The sequence below is a fragment of the Phyllostomus hastatus genome, unplaced genomic scaffold, assembly GCF_019186645.2.
Source record: "Phyllostomus hastatus isolate PE091 unplaced genomic scaffold, TTU_PhHast_1.1 phas_contig_17, whole genome shotgun sequence".
NCBI classification, from domain to species: Eukaryota; Metazoa; Chordata; class Mammalia; order Chiroptera; family Phyllostomidae; genus Phyllostomus; species Phyllostomus hastatus.
In genome coordinates, this window is record NW_025333664.1 from 40,145,297 (window position 1) to 40,168,835 (window position 23,539).

Consider the following 23,539-nt stretch of genomic DNA (forward strand, 5'->3'; position numbering starts at 1 on the left):
ACAAGAGGAAACAGTTCTGGGGATGAATGGTGGCGATGGTTGTACAAAAATATGATTATATGTGGTACCTCAAAACTGTATACTTAACAATGATTAAGATGGAAAATTTTATGTTTTCTAATATTTTACCACAATAAAAAAAACAAATGGGGAAGAAAGTAAATTTAATATCTCCACCATGCACTGAATATACGTAACTATTAAAATAAGTACTGGACATTAAAATTAAAACCATGCCTTCATGTACTGCCTTGGTGTATGCAGCATTCTTTGAGAAATGTTGATTTTTAATACCATTAAGAAGTTATAAAATGCTAGAATTAATCTACACTACCTCACCAAATAGAGCTTTGTTTTGTTTTTGAGTTCTTTGTAGCAGGCCTGTAGCTCTTTATGTTAGGGAGACAGGCAGTGTGATTGGTATTAAGCTATAATTAGGTCCTAGGCAAAAGCAACTTGGAACCTTCAGCTCTGCTTTTGTTGTTTTTGTTTTGTTTTATTGATGCAGTTAGCATCCTATTGATAATAAGTAAATCAGTGTGTCTTGAGTCACTCTAGGACTGTTTATATATTAGATACTTACTGTGTAAAAAACAAACTAACTATTAGTGTTCTTAAAAGTCTGGACGGTCCATGAGGGACATTCAGGAAAATAGCACCTGGGCTGAAGAACACTGAATCTTTCCTAAGGGTTATCAGGGAGCACTTTGCTGGAAATCCAAGCCTAGGAAGGTAAGACTTGGGTGGACCCTGCCACTCACTCCTTCAAATTTCATATCTACAGCAGCCCTTGTGGGTTACTCAGTCCCACATCCAACACAGGGATTGGCCTGGAAGGAGCAGGCATCATGAGCAGAGATCCCTTCCCAAGAGGAGAATTCCCTTTCACACTTTTGTAAAGCCTGATATTGGAGACCAGGGGTAGTGCCTGGTGTCAGCATGTGGGAAGCAGGGATGGAGACAAAGGCCAAAAGCCAAGTGTATTGTAGAAGGTTATGATATTCTGTCCTCCAACCAGTTCTGATGACTCAGTCAGCCAACCACCTCCAGGTGAGTCAATTTACAGAGCCCATTAATTCTGCAAGTAGAAACAAAACAGAATACTTAGAGAAAATATAAGAATGGCTTTTCCATGAAGGTAAATCACAAATGTACCAAGTTCCAAGACAGAAGGGATCATGTTTGTGCTAAGGCACATGCACTCACACGTGCACACACGGAGGGAGCCCAAGAACATGGGGCAAGTTTCAAGGCAACATTACTTGATCAAAATCACCTTCCACCTGATTTAGTTCACAGAGGACTTGCCATTCATTATATGAGGTTTTCAGAAGTTGTTAATTAACTACACAAATCTCTTTTTTTAGTTGAACTATGGTCTGACAGTCTACTGTGGAAAGGAAAGTTCTTGGTACACTTTAAGTATCTAATTGAAACAGATTTTGTCCTTCAAAAATAATCAAAACATATCTTATGGATGTGGATGCAAATTGCCTATTTAAAATATATCATTGTTCAGCTTAATGAAGTTTTTAACTCACATAGAGAAGGTTTGAGAGGCTTTTTGTTTCTTGTGTGTGTGCTTATCTGTCCCTGCATCCTACCTCGGAGCACAGCGCCATGCAGAGTGCTGCACCAGTGCTCAGGCCTGTCAGCCAGAGGAAAGTGCACCACCCTTGTTGACAGCAATAGCTTGGCATTTTCCCTTATGTCTTAGTCCTCTTAAACTTTATTTTTGCTATTCTACAAAATAGGATTCTTATATTCTTACACATATTATCCATATATTATATTCTTAGAGAGGAGGTTGTTGACTGTATTTACTGAATCAATATTTTTTTCCACAGAAACAATCTCACATCAAACTTTTATGTATTTTATGTATTACTTTGTTAATTGTCATTAATTTGAAAAAAAAAGACTAGACTGTATAGTCAAAGTATACACCTCTACTGTGCTGCTTGGGAAGAGTGGGTGATGTACTGGGAAGTACAAGGCAGCTTTTCTGAGTGTCCTGGTCACCAGAAGCTGCATTATTAGATAGTGCCATGCTCTGAAATTCTGGATTAGGATAAGAGAGAGCATCATTCGGAAATGGCTGCAAGTTACTGGTTTCTCTGAGATGAATCTAATTCTGTGAAATTTAATGAAACCAGACCTAGTGTCTTTCTGCCTGTCTTACATTAGAAGACACTTTCTGCAATCACTTATTCTTACACCTGCCTAGGCTACTAACACCAGCCCTGGGAATGAAGGGAATGCAGCCAAGTGGAAGGGCCACTCTCATCCCACACTCTGAAGAGACTAATATTGGGTGAGGCCAGAATGTAGCTGGTGCTGGCAAACCCTGTCCCTCTGAGTGGGTATAATATGCTTCAGAGTCATGAGGCCTGGGGTGGTTGGATTGGGGGCAGAGAAAGTGTAGAGTTTTTCAGTGTTTGCTCTCTGCCCCCAGAGGAAAAGTTTGATCTCACATCAAACTTTTATGTATTTTATGTATTACTTTGTTAATTAGAGGCACCTTTCATTTGTGGGGCAGATTTCAAACAATACAAACATCACAGAAAAGTTGCAAGAAAAGTACTGTTCACTTAAATTCACCAGTTGTTAAAATTTTGCCACATATTTTTTACCTCTATACTTTTGCCTCTTTTTCAGGGGGGTGGAAGACTGAGCATATTTGACACTTACTTAACAACATTTTCATACTTTGCCCCTAAATTCTTCAGTATGCATTTCTTAAGAACAGGAATATTTTCCTATATAACCATATTAAAATTATCATATGCAGGAAAATAAACATCAATGTAATATTATCTAATATATATCCTTATTTTTATATCCCTAATTGTCCTTTATAACTGTTATTCTGATCCCATATGTGCATACAATATAGTAATATTGTCTTTATTACTCCTTTATTATTTTCCTTTTATTTATAATCCCACAGCCTTTTTTAAAAAAAATGATTTTGACATTTTGAAGCATTCAGGGCAGTGGTTTTGCAGAAAGTTCCTGAAACTGGGTTTGTTTGATTGTTTCCTCTTGTGTCGATTCAGGTTGAACACCTTTTGGGACAGGAAAACTACCCAGGTGGTATTATAACCTTTGTTTCCAGACCAAACCAGGTTTGAATGCTCAGCTGTTGCCCGCCCAAACACAACTTTGAGATGACTTCACGAGAAGGAGTTTTATAATGCAAGCTGGCAAGCAGGGATGCACTAGGGATTGTTCCCAGAGCAGTGTGTCCCTGAACAAAGCATCTAATCCATCTTTTTTTTAAAGACTTTATTTATTTATTTTTAGAAAGAGGGGAAAGGAGGGGGAAGGCATGGAGAAAGAGAGGGAGAGAAACATCAATGTGCAGTTGTCTTTTGTGCAGCCCCTACTTGGGAGCTGGCTTGCAACCCAGGCATGTGCCCTGACAGGGAATCGAACCCACGACCCTCTGGTGTGCAGGCCAGCACTCAGGACACTGAGCCACACCAGCCAGGGCCATCTAATCCATCTTTATTAGGAGAAATCATGTGTAAACATCAAGATAGACTTCATCATTACATGTATAGGTGGGGATACTCCCACGTACTTACAGTCAGGGAACATGGTTATACATACATTACATGTTCAAAAATGGCAGAAAATCTCTGCCCCTGTGTGGAGAGTATTATAATGAGGGTAAAATGAGGAAAGTTCATGAGGAAGTCACTAGAGTCATTCAGGCTGCTCCAGCTGGTCTCAGGTGGTTTCAGCTGTTCACCCCCTGGTGCTGCAAAACATCCTGATCTTGTTCCTGAAAAACAGTTCTGGCAATCTACGGGGTTGTATAGATATGGATAAACATCTGACTAAGTCTTAGTCTTTCTGTAAGACTTTCAGCAAATTACAAGATAGCATTATACAAAACTTACCAATTTTAGAGTGATCTAAGTGGGGTTGCAGGTTGATTGAGGCAAAATTATAAGCTCTAAATAAAGGTTAATCTATGCTAGGCTACCTGTCTAGGTTGGGTTACACTTCTCAGAGCATTGAAGTGTAGGCACTTGATATCAGGTGTCTTATTTTGGGAGGTGTTAAAGCTGATCACTTGGTTAAGATGGTCTCTGCCAGGTTTCTCCATTGTCGTAGTCCATTTTCCTTTTTATGATAAGTATTCTATGGGGTCTTTTAAGATGGTGAATATTCTGTTCCCTAATGTCTTTTGCCTACTCACATTAGCATCCACTCGTGATTACTGCTTGCATCAATTCTACATGGTAGCCTACATAGTGCAGGTACCACTTTCAGATTAGAAAAAATGAAGCTCAAAAATAGAGGTGAGTCTCTAATGCAGCTGTCCCACTGTGACCATATCATCATACAATCTCTTGGGTTATATCACAGTGGTTTATCTTTCATGAATCACTCTTTCTTTGCCCTCCCTTGTATTTGCAAGCAGACACCTGCTTTAGGAACCAATAATTTTTGTTTATCTCATCAGCTTCTGTTTTAGGTGCAATTCCCTAAAAGCAGAGCCTGAGACAGGGACTCTTGTACTGTGATGTATTGAGAGTCTCTCAGGAGCAGAGTGAGAATGAGTGAAGGATACGGGATGGGAGGGGAGGAAACCAGGCAAAGATATGGGGCCAGTTGAAGTTTAGCCTCAGCCTGATCTCCCAGGAAGCTCTGAATCATGAATAACACCACAGAGTTGTCCCACCTTTAGGCAAGAAGACCACTCCTCACCCTGTATTATTAGCAGGGGAGGGTATAACTTCCCAGGTATGTTCAGGAAAAGGGGACAGCAGGAGGATGGGTGCCCGATCTGATAAAGGGGAACTGGGCAGGGCACCAACAGCATTCACTGCAGGTTTGCCCTTTTCTTCATTAGTTCTTTCTGGAAGGTTGTCCTTCTGGTTGGCTGATAAAGGCCAGTTTGTTCTGTAATGATAGGCTATAAACCTCACATGGCTAGCTGAATAAGGCATTGGCTTAGTCATTTGCAAAGACAAGGTCTAATTTATGGTTGCTCCTTTATGAGACTTCACGAGTCTTATTTACTAACTCCCTGTTGAGGCCCTGGCTTTTTAAAAAAGCTGAGGCAGTTGTCAGAACAAAGTTTCTTTAGCTTCTTGAAACAACTGAGGTGTCACAGGATGTACCCTCCTAAAGAAGGAAGATTGTCAGCACACATGACTATCAGGATTGCTGTTTTAGAGATTGCAGAACTTGGTCTTGGTAAAATATCACCAACCTGAGATGGCAGGAATGAAATGTTATTTTATTTGGGTTCTGAGTTCTCTCAATGTCATGCTACTGCCCTTCCTATGCACTGCCCACCCCCCCCCCAACAAAACCCCACCTAATTGGATCTGAGTTCAAGTGCACGTTTTACCCTTAGGTCTCAAGCAAGAGCTCCTTGGACTAGCAATATCAGCCAGAACTTTCTAGAAATGTAGTTCAGGCCCACCCCAGACCTTCAGGATCAGAATATCTGGGGCTGAAATCAGTATTTTGGCTTAACAGACCCCAGGTGATTCTTATGTAGGTTCAAGGGCTGATCCAAAGCAGTGGTTGTAAACTTGGTTACATGTTGGGATTGCCTGGAGAACTTTAAAAAAATTCTGATGCATGAGTCCCACCCTGTATGTCTGATTTATTTGATATAGGTGCAGTCTGGCCATGAAAACATTTTTAAGCTCTCCAGGTTATTTTAATGGGCAGCCAGGGTTGGGAATCACTGGTCTAAAGTCTTTTTATGTGAAAGGCATTTTAACACCAGCTTCATTTTAAGAGTTCTTAATGGCTGCAAAGATTCACTTCAAAATACCTGGAGGCCCTGAAATGTCATTTGCATAATGAGAAACTGCCCCTTTATGGCAGATTCTCCCATCTGGAAACATGTAGCAGAAATAAAGGAAACCATTCACATATTTGAGAGAAAACCAAATGTAACTCTGAAATGAAAGTATGAGTCTTTAAAAATGTAGAAGTCAAGAAGGTATAGGAGAGAAGTTAGGGCATCTCTGGCTAGCCCATGGGCTGTCTGTTGTGGGTGTTGTTGTTAAGTCTGCATACCTAAAACTGATCACCTTAGATGGATGTCTTCCATGTTTAATCCAGCTTCCTTGGAGTGGAGTGATCTGAATAGAAATAGCACACCTTCTTCCCCCACTCTCACCTTACATTCAGAACCATCACCTATCTTTCTCAATGTTAAAGACTTCATCCAGGCCACACTTTTGGAATTTGGAAGGTGTAGATATTTGAAGACTGTGCATACCCCAACCTGAACTTGGCCCTGCAGACATAAATGATCGAGCCTGATGTTCCTGCTGGCTGCTCCAGGACTGGTGTTGATGACCAGCTCTTCAGAGACCCCAGAGCTGAAGCAGCCTTGGATTTGGATTTCCACCCTCTCTCTCTTAACAGACTCATGTCCTTGAAGAAGTTATTCAATCAGTCTGAAGCTCTGGGTCCTCCTTTTTAAACTGGAATCCTAGTACTTTCCTTTCAGAGCTATTGAGGGGAGTAAATGAGAAAATGTTTGCAAAGGGAGTGACTGAGGGTAGACATCACAGAGATACAAGCTATCCTGTGTTCATGATCTTACTTGTTACCTGCAGAGTTGGGTGAACACTAGACCATTTGAATTTCTAGTTCTGCCATCTCATGGCTATTTATATCTCTGGACAGCTTGATAACTCCTTGGGCCTCAGCTTCCTCATTTGTAAAACGAGGACTAAATACTCAATAACAGGATTAATGTTTTGGCCAAAGGCAATGATGGAGCTCAATGTGATATTTTTTATTGCGATTTTACTCATATAACATATAATTAAAAATTTAATGTGTACAATTCAATGGTTTTCAGTATATTCACAAAGTTTATACAGCCATCAATACATCTCATTCCAGAACATTTTTATTATATCAAAAAGAAACTCCATATTCATTTGCAATCACCCATCCTGCATCCCTTTATAGTCCCAGGCAACCACTAATCTTTCTATCTGTACATATGTCTGTCTAGATATTTCATATACACAGACTCATAGAATATTTGTCCTTTAGTGCCTGGGGTTTAGGATAATGTTTTCAGGATTTGTCCACATTGTAGCATGAATTAGTACTTCATCCTTTCATTAAAAGGATGAATGAATATTATGGCTAAATAAAAGTATGAATATGCCACATTTTATTTATCTACCCATTAGTTGATAGAAATTTGGACTATTTTCACTTTATGGTGATTGTGAATAATTTTAGTATGATTTTATGAATAGCATCACAACATATTACTATAAGGTTTCATTTTAAATAATATTAATAATAAAAATGCATATATTTGTGAAAATACACAAAACCCAAATCATTTGGGCATAAAAATGAGTATGGGTAAATGTGACTGTGAATGTTTTATTTTGCTTTTAGAGCATGCCATGCTTATTCTTTTTTAAAATTTTATTTATTGATTTTTTGTGTGTGTGTGTGTGTGAGAGAGAGAGAGAGAAACATTGATTTGTTGTTCCACTTATTGATCCATTCATTGGTTGATTCTTGCATGTGCCCTGACCAGGGATCAAACCCACAACCATTGCATATTGGGATGATGCTCTAACTAACTGACCTACCTGGCCAGGGCTGCCATGGTCATTCTTACAATATAGTCTATTGAGCTTTAGGACTTCGTGGTTCCCACATGGAATTTAGCACTTAGGGTTCTGTGCTCAAAGGAAAAAATGTTTTATGCTAGAAGATAGACTAAATAGTAGTTAGATGGTTAGAACCTTTACAAAACTGGGTTAGAAACAGAAGGTGGGGTCTGTTGAGTATTGTTGAGCATTTTGTTTCATATTAGAGCTATGGAGTGAAATATAACATGGTATCTGCCCTCAAGGCTTTCAGTCTGGTGGGGAAGACAAATGAGGAGGTGATAGCAAGATGAGTGCTACGACAGGCCTAGCCAATGAGATTGTAGGATATTCTTCGTGTTTGGGAAATTGTGCCACAGCCTTCTGACCCCTCTCAATTCTCTTTTTCTTAGCATGGTAAGACATAAGGATGATGGCTATTCCAAGGAAAAGGATGTGAAGACCTGTCCCCGAGACTCTGGCTATGACAGCCTCTCCAACAGACTCAGCATTTTGGACCGGCTTCTTCACACTCACCCGATATGGCTGCAGCTGAGTCTGAGTGAAGAGGAGGTGGCAGAAGTCCTCCAGTCCCAGCCTCCGGGGGTAAGACTCAAAACCACAGGGAAACATATTGAAGCAGGCAGTGCTGCTGTGTCCTTAAAGAGAAAGACTTGGAGTTCTAGGAAGTCTTTGCAGCCTGTTAGGAACATGGTGGTGGTTGTGGGGTTTTGGTCATCCCTACTATTTTACTTTCTTCTAAGCTTGGGATCCTGCCGGGTCCTAGCCATCCAACTTGGGACCCAACCTTCAAAAGTTCTGCATCTACAGACTGCTGTAGCTGATGATGATGATTTTTCTTGGGTTTCCATATGGGTCAAAGTTCAGTTCAGTTTCTTCAGCTACTGCCTACTCAAGTCCAACTTCATTTTAATTAATTAAGACCAGGCCACAGCTCTATAGAAATTCCTTCAAAAAAAAAGTTGTTCAGTGATTGGTTTATTCTTTGTTGTCCATTATAGTAGCCACTTGCCCTATATGGCTATTTAAATTTACATTTATTAAATAAAATAAAACAAAAAATTCAGTTCCAGTAGCCACATTTTAAGTGCTCACTAGACATAGACAGCTGCAGGCTACCATAAGGGATGGTGCAGAATATAGAACATTTCACAGAAAGTTCTATTGGACACTGCTTGTACATAAGGTCTACTTCCAAAAAAAAAGGGATAACTACACTAAATTCTAAACAAAATAACCCTTGAAACAACACATAGCAAGAGATAGAAATCAAGAAGTGGGTAGAAAGTCAAGGAGAAAATTCCATCAATAGCTGGCTGAGAATGTTGTTAACAATTGGGCACGAAAGTAAGGTTTTGAGTTTACTTTCAGCCACAGCCTGTCTGTTACCACTTTTTGATTTATAAGTGAGTCTCTGTTTCTCGTCTGACAGAAATAAACAGGACTAAGAACTCTGTTGGAACATGCTCAGGGTGACAGGCGCAGTATTTGATCATTTTTGCAGAAAATTCCTTGGCCAGCACACTGGGTTGTCTCTTGTTTTGGTCTGTATGATCAAGACCCCTTCTGTGAAGCCCCCACTTTTCAGAGGTTAAGTTGTCTGCTTCTGCATTTCTGCCAAAAATTCTAAAGAGGGAGGTGACTCTGTTGCTAGGCAGGAGTTCATCTTCTGATGGCAGGCGTGCCCATTCCTACTGAGACTTTGTGGGGAACAAGTAGGTGGGATATTTCCTCTAGCCACCTAGTGATCCCTACCAGGACCCACCCAATGAGATGGGGCAGGCTGAGGACAGTGTGAGGAAAGGCGCAACATGGATCAGTAGAGGTCAAATGCACTAGGAGAAGTGAGAATGCTAAAGAACAGGAAAAGCAGGGTGAGAGGGGGATCGAAAGACTAGTCATAATGGCATGGGTCCTTGGGGTGCCCATCATCCTTAATTAACGTACAGCCTGAGACAGGGGTTGGCACACTGTTTCTGTAAAGGACCAGAGTGCCAATATTTTTGACTTTGTGGTCCATATAGTCTCTGTCACAATTACTCAACTCCGCCTTGTAATGCAGATGCAGCCATAGGCAATAGGTAAACAAATGAGCATGTCTGTGTTTCAGTAAAACTTAATTGACAAGAACAGGTGGCAGGATGGATTTGTTCTACAGGCCATACTTCATTGATCCCTGATCCAAGGCTGCTGAGATTCAGGAAATAAGGCCTAGAAGTTATATTCTCCCTAACCCCCAAGGCTCAAAGAGATCTCCACCTGCATAAGGAAATATTACTTCTTTTCCACCCACTAACAGCTGCCTCTCAGCAGTGCTTTGGGCTTTTACCCATCGGGATGGTATTTAGGAAACATCTGCTTCAATTTTAGAGTGCCCCACAGACACTGACTCTCAGAAATGGCTACCAAATAAATTCCATGGCTGCCTCCTCATGGGGACTAGGAAGAAAGAGAGAACTCAGAGGTCTTCCTGTTTCACTCTTGCCCAAACACCTCATTCCTGTAACCTTTCCTTCAACCCCTCTTCCCTACAACCAAAATGTATCTTAGGAGCTATTGACTGGACATACAGACCAAAGTAAAGATTAGGTGGAAAATGTAAAGAATGGTAGGGGAACAGAGAGCACAGTGTTCAAATGCAGAAGAAAGAAGAGAAGAGGTTAAAGAAACAGGACAGTACCTTGGAGAAGGATCATGTACTATAGAAGGGAACCAGGACTCAGCCAGGCCACCACTGCACACTCTGGGGGACAACATTTTATCTGTAGTCTCGGTAAATGGTGCCCCCATTTTCTCAAATTTAAATTATGCAGTGCACAGACTGAATAGCAGTGGATGGCATACTTACCTCTGTAGAGATGGAAGCCGGAAAGGTGTCCTGAGACATCAGTACTGGGAGATGGTTTAAAGTAAGCACATGTTTGAAAACATTAGGACCTGGGAGGAGCTGTTGAAAGTGAAGTGAGTCAGGAGTAAGTGGATCAAAAGCTTTAGTGTTGGCTGTAATGAATTTCAGAGTATACCTACCCACCTTCCAAATGGAGCATTCATATTTTTTGGCTCCAGTGATTGTTGCCATGCCATGCCATGTCACCCCATTTTCCAAGAGAAGCTAGACATTCACATGTTAATGTGAAAGACAAAAAACTCCTCTCTTTTCACTGTTGACAACAAATTCAAATGTTTATCATAAATATACCCATGAGCTAAATTAGCCAATGAACCTCTAATTCATCACCCATACTTTTCCCATGTTGCCTGTGTTTAGAATCTAGGTTTCATCAACCAAGATACCCATATAAGACCAGGCTAGAGCATGTGTCACCCAAAACAATCACCAGACTGAAGATGCTTCGGCCGACTAAGGGAGCTTTTAACTTATGGAGAAGCTTCTGTTAAAGGGACAGTAGAATTCTAGGGAAGTCAGTTATCAAGGACAAGTGTCTGTGGCATGCTCACTTCAGATCACACCTTTCTCGTGGAATGGAGTGTCCTGCATTGAGCTTTGTAGTTCAGCTACAAAGTGGGCTCTATTCATGGATATTGTATGTATAGAAAGTCATATGTCCAGGTTCCAACCATCTAGATGTTTCCTAAGCTTGAATTTCTCTCCCTTCTAGATCTTCCTGATTCATAAATCCACCAAAATGCAGAAGAAAGTCCTCTCACTTCGCCTGCCCTGTGAATTTGGAGTCCCACTCAAGGAATTTGCCATAAAAGAAAGCACATACAGTAAGTTGTCACTGGATGGTTAGGTCCTGGTTGACACAAGGGCCTCAGGCCTTTCCATCAGGTGTATAGAACCTGTGCTTCAAGACAGACAGACATGGGTCTGAGTCCTGCCATTGCCTTTTGTTCACTGAATGACTGGGCAGGTAACCTACCCTACGAACTTCAGTTTCCTTATGTATATAATGGTGTGAGAATAACCTCGGAGAGTTGTTAACAGTTCAGTTAAGCAACATATGTGCAAAGCATGCAGCGATTTGTTTGACATGTGGCAGAGGCTTAATAGAGGTTGGTTTCCTCACTGCCTTCCCAGTTACAGAGCAGGATTTGCTGCCCAGGTTTGCTGATGACTAAGCTACAGAGCAGGCTGCCTTTTTATGAGATCTAATACTGAAACATGTGTCTGCACATCTTTGTGAATAATTCTTGAGCAGACTTGTTCCCTCCAGGCAATCACTGTTCAGTTTTCTATAAAATGCAGCTAATCAGAGGCAGGATCCAGCCCTCTCGGAAAATTAACTAAAGTTTTGAGGTGAGAGCAATGTTGATAGCATTGGTTTTTTTCCTGCCATTTCATGACCAAGTTTTAAATTAAAAGGGGAATGTGTGGATCTGAGGTACAGCTAGCCTCCAAGAAGGATTAGAAGAAAGATCTACACCCTAAAGGCAAAGGCTTCATTGAAATCACAGGTTAGCAAACTGAGGTTCACTGGCCAGAAGTGAGTTTGGAAGCCTGTTGACTGTTTCAGTCCCAAGACTAAGACCAGGATTCTCACTTCTCAGTTTTGATCTCAGGGAGCCTCAGTCCATGCATTGAAGAACCTGAAGGTATCAAGGTCAATTTAAGGGCAGATATGGGAATATACTCAGACCGGACTTCATAGTCTCACTAAGTCATATGGCCTTTAACTAAATCTGGAGGAGACATTTCCAGCAGAAGTGAAACCTCCCAGCCTCTATGTGATCAGCCTCAAGTTCAGTCACAAACCAAGGTTCTGCGATGTTTTTCCTCCAGGTCTCACAAAGTCACTGGTGCCAGGGAAAAACTTCCACATCAGACACAGGAACAGTCATTAAACCTGGTGAATGATTCATACCAGTTTATTTATATTAGGAGGTAATCAGAAGATAGATTTCAAACCTACCATTTTGAAGATAATGAATTAAATATTAAGTGAAAAAGGCAATGCTGAATTGGCCTTTAACAGTCTGCTATTCAAGAACTGGTTTTTACATCCCTTCTAATATCCAAAGTTCACCACAATAAGTTAGTCTGGAAACTCATTTAGTGTTTGTACTTTAAAGCTTTCTTGATGTTCATCTCAGGTCCCTCCCAGCTAAAGATTTTTGCTCTCTCTTTTGTCAGGACCTCATTCACTTCCCTATTCCTTTCCAGGGGACTTAAAGATGTTGAAAGAGCTAGTATGCACAAAGCATTAAGGTAGCCATAGCAGGTTAACCCTTAGTCCCACTATGATGGTCCCCTCTCATGGCCTATCTTCTCCATGAATTGAGGTGCTTTGGAAAAGGAAGGGCTTGCTATAAAAAGAGATGGCTATTTTGTCATAACATTTGGACAATGGAACTTAATAAGGATAAATGCCACCTTATATTTATTTGTATAGATTGTTTTCACATGATCGTTACTCTATTTTTAAAAAATTTCAATTCCCACTACCCTCCTACTTAACTCACTAAATTGTGGAGCACATGTGTGTTTCTGTGTCTCTCAGTCATGGTAGATGTATAAGAGCATAGGTGTGTGCTACAGATATACCAAATAACCAAAATAACACATCATAAGCAAATAATAAACAAAATAAATGAGGATATGAAGTGTTATAAAAGAGAGAAAACCCCATTTGATTGAAGAAACTGTCACAATGCTAAGGATATTTGCAGTGGTTTTGGAAGAGTGACTGCATGAATGGCCCCCAGCCAACATGGTATGAGAAGTGGCTGGCAAATCAATGAATATTTGAAGTCAAACCACACACTGTTCCACCATTTGCAAGATGTACAAAATGGAACATTATCTTCCCAAAACATCTCTTCTCCATTAGGAAGCTTGTGCACTTGGTGGTGGCAGTAGTGGGAGTGGGAAACACTCTTCATAAATGAATTTTAGAATCTTTCATGCTGAATTTAAACAAAAGCTCACTTATGGAGGTTTTGTATTATCCTCCAGGCTTGGTGCACCTTCTGCCATGTGTTTTTATCAGGGGTAGCCAGTTTTGGCAAAGAGGGATATAACCCAGAAGACTCATTTCAGGAGGGTCAAGGGCAGTGGGGGTCTTGGTATTCCCCAAGCCCTATCACGTGCTGATGGCCTCTCACTCCAGCCAGACTGGTCCCTTAACCTCTGCCCAAGTTTGTGTTCTGAACTTTTGAAAAAAAGATCCTTGTGCAATTTGAGTCTGTGCTGGTCTATTTACCAGGCATCGGAGCATGTGCTCTGAGTGAGTCAGGGGCTGAGTTTCTAGGCCATCCACTCTTTGATGGCCTGTTTCTTGCTGACATACATCCTCCTGACAGCTGGTTCTGATAAGCTACACAGTAGTTGTTTGAGAGCACTGGATGGTCCTTTGCACACAATGGATAACTGTGGAGGGGCTTTCCTTTCCTAGAGCATGACCAGAGACACTCAGCTGGTTTCCAAAATCTCTCTTTCCAGCCTTTTCCCTGGAAGGCTCAGGAATCAGCTTTGCAGATTTATTCCGGCTCATCGCTTTCTACTGCATCAGCAGGTAAGGCCTCTTCCTCTCTTATGATTCTCAACACCTGCTTAGTATGCAATATTATTGGTCCAAGGTCTCTTGATTAAAATAAGCAGAGGGAGGAGGCTTAACACCTATTAGATGTCACTGGAAGTTTTGACTACTAAAATAAAATGGTCACCAAGTCACCTGTGTTAGGCTTAAGATCAAAATAATTTCCCTGGCCCCTCTAAATGTCAAATCTCATTAATTAATATGATTTTGTTCTCAAGCTGCTCCTTTGTCTCCTTTTACCTGTACCCATCAAGCAGAGGAAACACATGCACGCACGCACACGTGCATGCACACACAGAGAGTAGGAGACCAATGATGCAAACTTGGAGCATTTAAAGGCCCTTGATAATTTTTCTGAAAACTCTTCAAGGGGGGGGCAAGTCATTCTAGAAATATGGGTTCCTTACACCAGCCTATAAATTGTGCATCACTGACCATGGCCTCTGGATGCTCATGTCCTTTTCATCATTAAAGTGACTATTTCAGTTGACAAGAAGTTAAGCCAAAAATCATAAGGTTAAGTGTCAAGAGGGTGCCAGTTGTGAAAGGCTTTTTCTTTTTTCTTTCCTTTCCATCCATGACAGTTTTTCAAATCAAGTGTTTTTTCAGTAATTAAGGATCCAAACTCTTCAGCTGCAGAGATGACATTGCCTCCTCTGAGCTGAGTCAGCCTCCTTTATTCTTCTGAGAATAAAGTGTCTGTTGCAGCTGGTAGAGTGATGACAGGCATGGACTACTAAGGGTTGCTTTCAAAGACCACTCCTCACAGCCAGTGCTGAACCTGAGAAGCTTGTTTGAGATTGGTGTATTTTATATTAATTTAAGGATCAGGTTATTTCTCAAAGACTGAGTTAGATGTTCCTTATACCTGTTGGACTAGGCCCTTTGGAGGCAGACCCTAAGCTATTTGCTCCTGGAGGTCACCAGGCCAGGGAAGGTCATGCAGTTGATCTAAAGGGGTGGGGGAGACAATTTCAGAAGGGGCCCCCATGCTGCTTCCTAGCAGGAAGAAATGAGGGCTTCACCTAGAATTAGATCAGAGCTCTGAGTGCCCACTAAGGGATGAAACCTGCCAAGGCATGGACCAGAGCCCTTGGCTTGTGTGAGCAAATCTGCCACTCCAAGAAAGGAGACTGGAGCAGGAGCCTCCACCGTGCCCTGGGAACTTTACCTGGTCTGACTGGAGGCCGAACAGGCCCTGGGAGTGAATTTCAACATGAACATGCTGGTCAGAGATGAAGTTGGCCAGTGTTGACTCTGCATAGTTTGCTTGCTGGTGACTACTGTTGTAAAAGATTGCTATATCTATAAAATAGCATTTGGCAGCAATGCACAAAAGATACTCTCTCTCCCCTTAGTGTTCTTAATAGACTGGAATGCCTGCTACCCAGGGCTGTCCGGTGATTGAAGGAGATAAAGTACATGAAAGCCTTTTATACATTACAGAACCTGGTGTTGAGATAAGGTACTTACAGAAAAATCCCAACATTGACATTTTGTGACGAGGGAGACCTGAGATTCATTTTCTTATTTTTTAAAAATAATGCAAAGGTTCTTAATTTTTTGTTTTTCCTTTTCATCATGTTACTCATTTACTTAAATCTGTGTTCTTAATTGGTTTGATCCAGTCCTATCAAAATATTTTTGAAATGTTCTAGTTGGTTGTTAGTACATAAACATATTCAAATTCACATAGAGCATATATGCACCCATGCACTAGATGAGAATTCATGAATCAATAAGCATATGATTGACACATTAGAAAGACATGTTGAAAGTATAGTTGAGGATACAAATAGTAATAATGCACACCTTGGCCACCAGTGCCTAGTATGTCTCTTGTCAGTTTGCTGTAATCAGTGTAGTCTAGAGCACTGCCTTGCAAACTTGTACTAAAATGCCTGTAATCTTGTTAGAATGCAGCTTCTGACTGAGAGGGTCTGGGACAGCACCTGAGACTTCATTTTCAATAAGCACCCAGGTGATACGGCTGATGCTGCTGGTCCTACAACTACATTTTGAGTAGCAAGGGGCTGAGAAAATAATTTTCATTATTAATTATTAAGTATAATTATACTTTCAGGGGTTTTCTGGGTCTGTGCTAGGCATCATACATATTAATACATTATTTCTAATCCTCATGGAAAACCTGAAATCAGGATCATGAAGACACTGGCTTGGAGAGAGTGAGAGACTTGCCCACATTAAATTAATAGTAGATACTGGATTTGAATCCAGGCCTGCCTTGATACCAAAGCCCATATTTTCTCACTAGATAGCTCAGATCCACAGATGTGGAGTCCGACACACCTGAGTTCCACTTCATTCCACATCAGCTCTGTGAGTGGGTGTAGGGGTCTCTCCATCTATGTCACCTATGCTCTTGATCTATGGAATGGAGAGCATGCAAGTTTCCTCTCAGGATGTATGTGAGCCCAACATGAGGTAAGGTGCTTGATGTATTGCAATAGTAGGTGTTCAGTAAAGTTAGTCTCCTTCCCTTTAGCAATATGATATATAGAGCAAAGTTAAAAAATAAATCTAGATTATGTGTGTGCTAAAACTCTTGGGTGAAATGTTTGTACCTAAGACAGATTTATTTTGTTAGGCAAGTTTTAGAATCAGGGCCCCTTTTCTTAACAGGGTATAGATGACTCACGTACAACATCTAATTTGCTAGTAGATTAAAGTCTAAAACCACCAATTAGCAAGTGGCAGGTGTGGTTTCCTGTCATATATGTCATTAAGAAAAACCAAAACAATCATGTGATATTTAGGCTCCAGGTACTGCAATGGGCAAGGTAAAAGCTTAAAATAAACAAAGGCTGGTTTTGTTGTATGTGGCTTTTCCCCAAAATTGTCTCATGAAAGTAGATATTAATTAAGTTGGTAAAGTCATAAAAACATATATTTGCATGACACTTTGGTGTTACAAAGTTCTGGTTACCACTGATCTTCATTAAGATTATAATCAGGGTCATTGTGTCTCTGGGGGCCAGGCAGCAGCTATTACAGATGCTGCCATCCCCTGAGGCTCCACCTGCTTCATCTAGAACAGATGTGAGAGGACAAGTAGAAGGAGGTGTTCACTATGATTGGGGGCAGGTGAAAGAGTCTTCTGGAAGCAGGAGGTGACCCAGACTTGACACCCCAGGAAAGAGGAACCTCCTGACTGCCAACTCTCAGCATTTTTGTTAGCAGTATGTTAGAGCCCTTGTGACACTATCACATTTTATTCATGTTTTGCTTTTTTCATTGGCATTTCTTGTTTGGCATTCATTGTCAACAGCTTCACAGTTCCAAAACTGTCAGTCATCCAGATTTAATCTGATGCAGCCTAAAATGTTGCCTAATCTTATTGTAAATGACAAGTAATTTGGTGTAGTTATTCCCTTCAATAGAAGTTTTCAGGGCAGCTTACGTAGACAAAACACAGGCAGAAGCTCCAAGTTTTGTCACTTACTCCACCCCAGCCACCATGGCCCCTAGATATTCTTCATCCATGTCAGACCCTCTCCCACCCTAGGACCTTTGCACCTGCTGCTTCATCTGCCTGGAAAGTTCTTTTCCTCACAGTTTACTCCCTGGCTACCTTTAGATCTTCAGCCAAATGCTACCTGTTCATGGAGCCTCCCCTGGCCACCACTCACACTTGAACACTCTTTCTTATTCCCCTATTGCACTTTATTTTTATCCATGGCACACATCCCCTTCTCGTATGTTCTATAATTGCATAATTGTTGTCTGTTGGTGTCCATTTGAATGCAGCTTCATGCAGGTGGGTAATTTGTCTTTTTTCCCCCAGCACCTGGAACAGTGCCTGCCACATCACATATGACTATAGACATTTGCTGAATGAATGAATTCATTGTCAGACCAATACCACCACTAAAAAAAATAACTATTGTTATGGAATATTCTTTCATTCACTTATTCAGAACATACTTTCTCCCTGTCTGTATCAGGCAAGTCATTGTGCTGAGCCCTGTGGGGAATTCACCAATGCTTAGAGCATGGTGAAAAGGAACAAATGTTTATTAAGCCTGCCCTTTTTTTTCTGAGAAAGCAGAAGATTGTGGTCCATGCATTTACTAGGGGTGACAATATGCCCTAGGAATGGAAGCGCCTGGTGCCAGCTCAGCATTTTCTTGTTGGGCCTGTTGGCTTATGATGCTGCAGTGAGTGTTTGTCAGTCTACACTTGATGTCATGCTGCTTGGGGACCGGGTTGTTGCACGAGGTCCTGTAGATCTGTATTCCTACTCCAAGTGTGATCACAGTTATAGCAGTATGGCGTGGGAGCTTGGCAAAAATGCCAAATCTCCAGCCTTACCCAGACCTCCTGAGTCAGAGTATGCAGTATAACAAGACCCCTTAGGTTCATGTGCACTGCCCTAAAACAGAAGAGGAAGTTTTATCTCAATATTCATTGAGAATCTGCCAAGTGCAAGGCAATGGGATAATAAATGTTGGTTTAGGATTGTACATTTCTGCCCTGGGAACTGGGGTCCAACATTCAGAGTATCTAGCAAGTTAGTAATAATGTTTATGTCTATGACAGATCCACCAACATATCTGATTGTTCCAATATTAACTCTAGGTACATTTTAGCTAACCAGGAAGGAAATCTAGTCCTCACTGAAACCATGTGGGCTTGTCTCTCAGCCTGTCCTGGGTATGTTAAAACGGACAGAAATTGTAACCTTACAGGTCCTGTCACCAGTAAAGATAAGTTCCAGTTAGGCATGATTTGATGTCTACTTAAAATAGTTTAAAATGAAACATCTCTGGGATGGAAATAAAAGTAAGAGATAGAAACATGGCATGTAATTACAAACATTCTCTTTTTTGAAAAATTAGGGATGTTCTGCCGTTTACCTTGAAGTTGCCTTATGCCATTTCAACAGCCAAGACTGAGGCTCAGCTTGAAGAACTAGCCCAGCTGGGACTAAGTAAGTGAAGGCCCCACCCAGGTCTCTTTCGAAATGAATCCATGGAGGAAAGTCAACATTGGGCTGGCTGATGATACATCATAACATCAAAAATAATCCCCATGTCCAGGGGGATTCAGAGGTCCCTGAATCACACCTTCTAAGAGTCCTTTTCTAAGTCAGATGTTGAACCAGTCTTCAGTTTGTCTGGGTAACCCCCATATACTAGCATCTTTGAGTTTGAGTTATCAAGAATGTCCAAATTTAATGTAAACTTCTATAATGTGTTATTTCTTTCCCTTCGTGGCATCTTGCTGGGAAAAGGCAGTGCTTGATAGAAAGAGAAACCCAGCATAGCGCCTCTCTTATGAATCAGTTTGGTTCCACAGGAACACACAGGCATGACAGCACTTCTGTGCTTAGAGGAATCTGACGGCACAGGCATCTAGAGTAACACCTATTGCACTTCCTTTCTTGTTCAGTTCCAATCCTGGTGTTCTGGGCCGCGTCCCTTATGCTGCCGTGCATCTCCTTGCACTGGCCAGCTGGGCCCTTGCTCCCTCTCCTGCCTCTTCGCTGATGTCCATAAACCCAACACCATGCTGCTGGACAGTGGTTGACAGTGGATCAGGACATACAGTTCACCCAGTTGTACTTTGTCCCACTGCCCTAGGGAGTTCATGTGGGTTTAACTTTCACAAAAAAACTTTTCCTCCTGGATGAGAAGGGAAAGTTCTGTTAAGATTGTAGGGCTTCAGTCTTCAGATAAACAGCCAGGCCATAGTATTTGAATGGAAGTTTGCCACTTTGAAGTGTAAGTGCCAGGATTCCTAAGGCCTAAGAAACTGTGATATTTGACCCAAGAAATACAAATATATGTATTCCCCCTTTGGCCTATTTTCTGTTAATGTAAACTTGTTTTGAAGGAGGTATCATTGCCAAGGGAGCCTGCATAATTTGTAGGAAGCCTGGAGGTAGATTCAAATTCCATTCTGAATCTTGAATTGCCTCAAAAAAATTATCACATGTGCCTGAGGCCTCTCTGATAGGCAGTTGGATAGTAGGACTGGGCAACAGAATCTTGGTAAAAATATCTGAGTTGTATGAATGTTTTGCCATCTCCTACAAACTGAGTTTTATACACCTTTGAAGAGAATTTTAAATAGTTCCTAAATTTAAGTTCATATAATCAGCTAGACAGTAGACCCCTTGAAGACATGTATCAGTTTTCAGTTTTCTCAGGTGCCCTCTGTCCCCATAACTCCTGGTTTGGGATACAGCAGGAAGTGTGTGCTTTGTGCTGGGGTTGAAGTACTCAAGTGTAATGGACAGCGATCGTGCCCTGCAAAGATAAAGGCAAAAATAGCTTGTTCTAGTAACCACTAAGCAGAAGCAAATGTAGTTAACATTAATTAATATATATTCACCTCATAATTGCCAATGTACACATTATCCATTTTGTGAAGAGACAACATTTTTTTAAATTCTATACCTCATTTATTTGTTCAACTAAAAAATATTTCTGAAGGGTCCACTATGTGGCGGGCACTGTGCCCCAGACTAAGGGTTCAAAGGTTAATTGTGTCCATCTCCTCTCCCACCACCCAGGTTTATATTCTGTATGGAAAAAATGCACACCTGTGAGCTAAGTGTACTAAGCTAAGCCTTATAAAGTCTTTCAGTGATGACAGTAGAAGTCTAAGGAGGACCCAAAGGCAGTGGGAACAGTTCCACCAAGATCCACGCTAGCTAATAGAACTACATATAAGGCCAGCCAGTGTGTAATCTTTAGTTTCCCAGTAGCCACATCAAAGAAAATTTAAAAGACACAGGTGAAATTAATGCTTATAATTAAATATATCTGAAATGTTATTTTAACATATAATCAATATTAAAATATTAATCAAATATTTTACATTCTTTTTTTCATACTAAATGTTTGAAATTTAGTATGTATTTTATCCTACAACACATCTCTTTAGGCAGTAAATTTTCATGAGAAATGCATAATCTTTATTTAGATTTCATTAAATTTATAGTTGAAAAGTAGATTCACATACCCAAATTCCAAACCTACTCAAAAGTTTTCCTGTAACTGGATTGAGCATCAGTTTTTAGATCTTAATTAAATAACATTAAATAAAATTTAAAACTGAATTTCTCTGTTGCACTAGCTGGATTTCAAGTGCACACTAGATACAGGTAACTGTTGGCTCTCGTGTTGGACAGACAGCACAGAATGAGAGAGAAGGAAAGGAAAGATGAGAGAAAACAGGTGACACAGCCTCAATGTCAGGCTTGTTTTCACCACAGACAAAGCAGCAAGTTCTCCCAATATCAGTCTCACCTCAGGTTCCCATGACCAGCCATTCCAGGCCCATAAGAAAGAAATACATTTTAAGCAAACGCAGCAAGGCAAAGCCATAGACAGACAATGACCTATTCCAAATGGAAATTACAACAGACATTTATTACCACTAGTGCCCCCCTCAATTTGCTTGGAAAGCTGATATCCATCTGTAAAAAGGGACACTGGCAGTATAGTTGCAATAGCAACATGCACTGCTCCATAGAGTACTGAGTATGTATAGCCATGGTGAGGAGGTTCTAGGATTTGGGAAGGATGGGCAGCAAACGACAAAGATAAATGCCTGAACTTGGACTTAACATTTGCATAAGTTTGCTGTCCTTGTTTTTGCTGATGGGACCTATGAGTATATTTTTTCCTCATTTTGGGGTTTTAATGCTGAACATGTAAAACCCCAAGCAGATTGTGTAACATCCCTCAGGCCCATCTGCTGGTCCTGCTTGTTAAAGGGGAACTGCTAGGCCCCCTGTGAAGGGCACCCCCGAGAAGTAGATTGGGAAGGGTGCTTTTGCTTTGAGACTGGGCTTGATTTTTGTAGAGTTGCGGAGCCCCATGGCCTTTTCCAAGCCTATACTGTAAAAAAAGAACTGTAGCTGGTTCTTTTTTCCTCACCTATGAAAAGGCCAGGCTGGCTTTGAACATTTGCCAAACCATTTCTCAAGGGTTTGGAAGGTGAAAGCCCCAGGAGCCTTCCTATAAGTCCACAGCTGGGCCTGGCAGCATTTCTACCCTTTCCAGTAACACAGTTAAAGCAGGGAGAAAAAAAAAGAAAGAAAACCAAGTGAAATGCCTACCCCTCCAAAGACAAGCATCGTCATGAAAATGCTGTTTTAAATTTGTGAAGGAATGATCCAAGTGTACTGTATTTACATTCTTGTGTTCACTGATAATGACTTTCAGATTTTTGGAGCTCTCCAGCTGACAACAAACCCCCAAACCCTCCACCTCCCCATAGGACTGTCTCCTCAGACGGTGTTTGTCCTGCCTCCCGTCAGCTCTGCCTTATAAATGGAGTGCATTCTATAAAAACCCGGACGCCTTCAGAGCTGGAGTGCAGCCAGACCAACGGAGCCCTGTGTTTTATTAATCCTCTTTTCTTGAAAGTGCACAGCCAGGACCTCAGTGGAGGCCTGAAGCGGCCGTGCACAAGGACTCACAACGCGAATGGCACTGAGAGGCCTCGGTCACCCCCACCCAGGCCCCCGCCACCCGCTATTAATAGTCTGCACACAAGCCCTCAGCTGTCCAGGACTGAAACGCTAGCGAGCATGCCAGAAACAGTCAACCATAACAAACATGGGAACGTAGCTCTGCTTGGAATGAAACCAACCCCCATCCCGCCACCCCGGCTGAAGAAGCAGGCTTCTTTTCTTCAGGCAGAAGGCAGCGCAAAGACCTTGACCGGCAGCCGGCCTTGCCAGGGCCAGGAGCAGGAGCGGGAGCTGGAGCAGGAGCAGGAGTCCCGAACAGCTGGCAGCCCAGGTGGTGCCCCGCCTGCAGAAGCCCTGAGGGATTGCACAAGGGCCCAGCCCGCCTGCTCTGAATCACGGCCCCCGTGGCATGGAGGCAGACAGAGGCTCAGCGACATGAGCATTTCCACTTCCTCCTCAGACTCGCTGGAGTTCGACCGCAGCATGCCTCTGTTTGGCTATGAGGCTGACACCAACAGCAGCCTGGAGGACTACGAAGATGAAAGTGACCAGGAGACCATGCCCCCCCCCATCAAGTCCAAAAAGAAGAGGAACAGTTCCTTCGTGCTGCCCAAGCTCGTCAAGTCCCAGCTACGCAAAATGAGTGGGGTGTTCAGCTCTTTCATGACCCCCGAGAAGCGCATGGTCCGCAGGATCTCGGAGCTGTCGCGGGACAAGTGCACCTATTTCGGCTGCCTGGTGCAAGACTACGTGAGCTTTCTGCAGGAGAACAAGGAGTGCCATGTGTCCAGTACAGACATGCTACAGACCATCAGACAGTTCATGACCCAGGTGAAGAACTACTTGTCTCAGAGCTCGGAGCTGGATCCCCCCATCGAGTCACTGATCCCTGAAGACCAAATAGGTCAGTACCTTATTTTATATATAAATATATGTGTGTATATATGTATATGTATATA

At 41.7% G+C, this 23,539-nt stretch overlaps 1 protein-coding gene across 13 annotated transcripts in view; it reads left to right on the plus strand.

Moving 5' to 3' along the window:
- RIN2 (Ras and Rab interactor 2) overlaps positions 1-23,539 on the plus strand; it is a 230,294-nt gene that overhangs the window by 182,582 nt on the left and 24,173 nt on the right. For all 13 annotated transcript variants that reach the window (XM_045832679.1, XM_045832683.1, XM_045832680.1 and 10 more), the window contains 5 exons: positions 8,024-8,216; positions 11,252-11,363; positions 14,035-14,107; positions 18,991-19,082; positions 22,330-23,484. In XM_045832679.1, the coding sequence (XP_045688635.1) occupies positions 8,024-8,216; positions 11,252-11,363; positions 14,035-14,107; positions 18,991-19,082; positions 22,330-23,484 (1,625 nt within the window). The remainder of the gene's footprint in view (positions 1-8,023; positions 8,217-11,251; positions 11,364-14,034; positions 14,108-18,990; positions 19,083-22,329; positions 23,485-23,539) is intronic.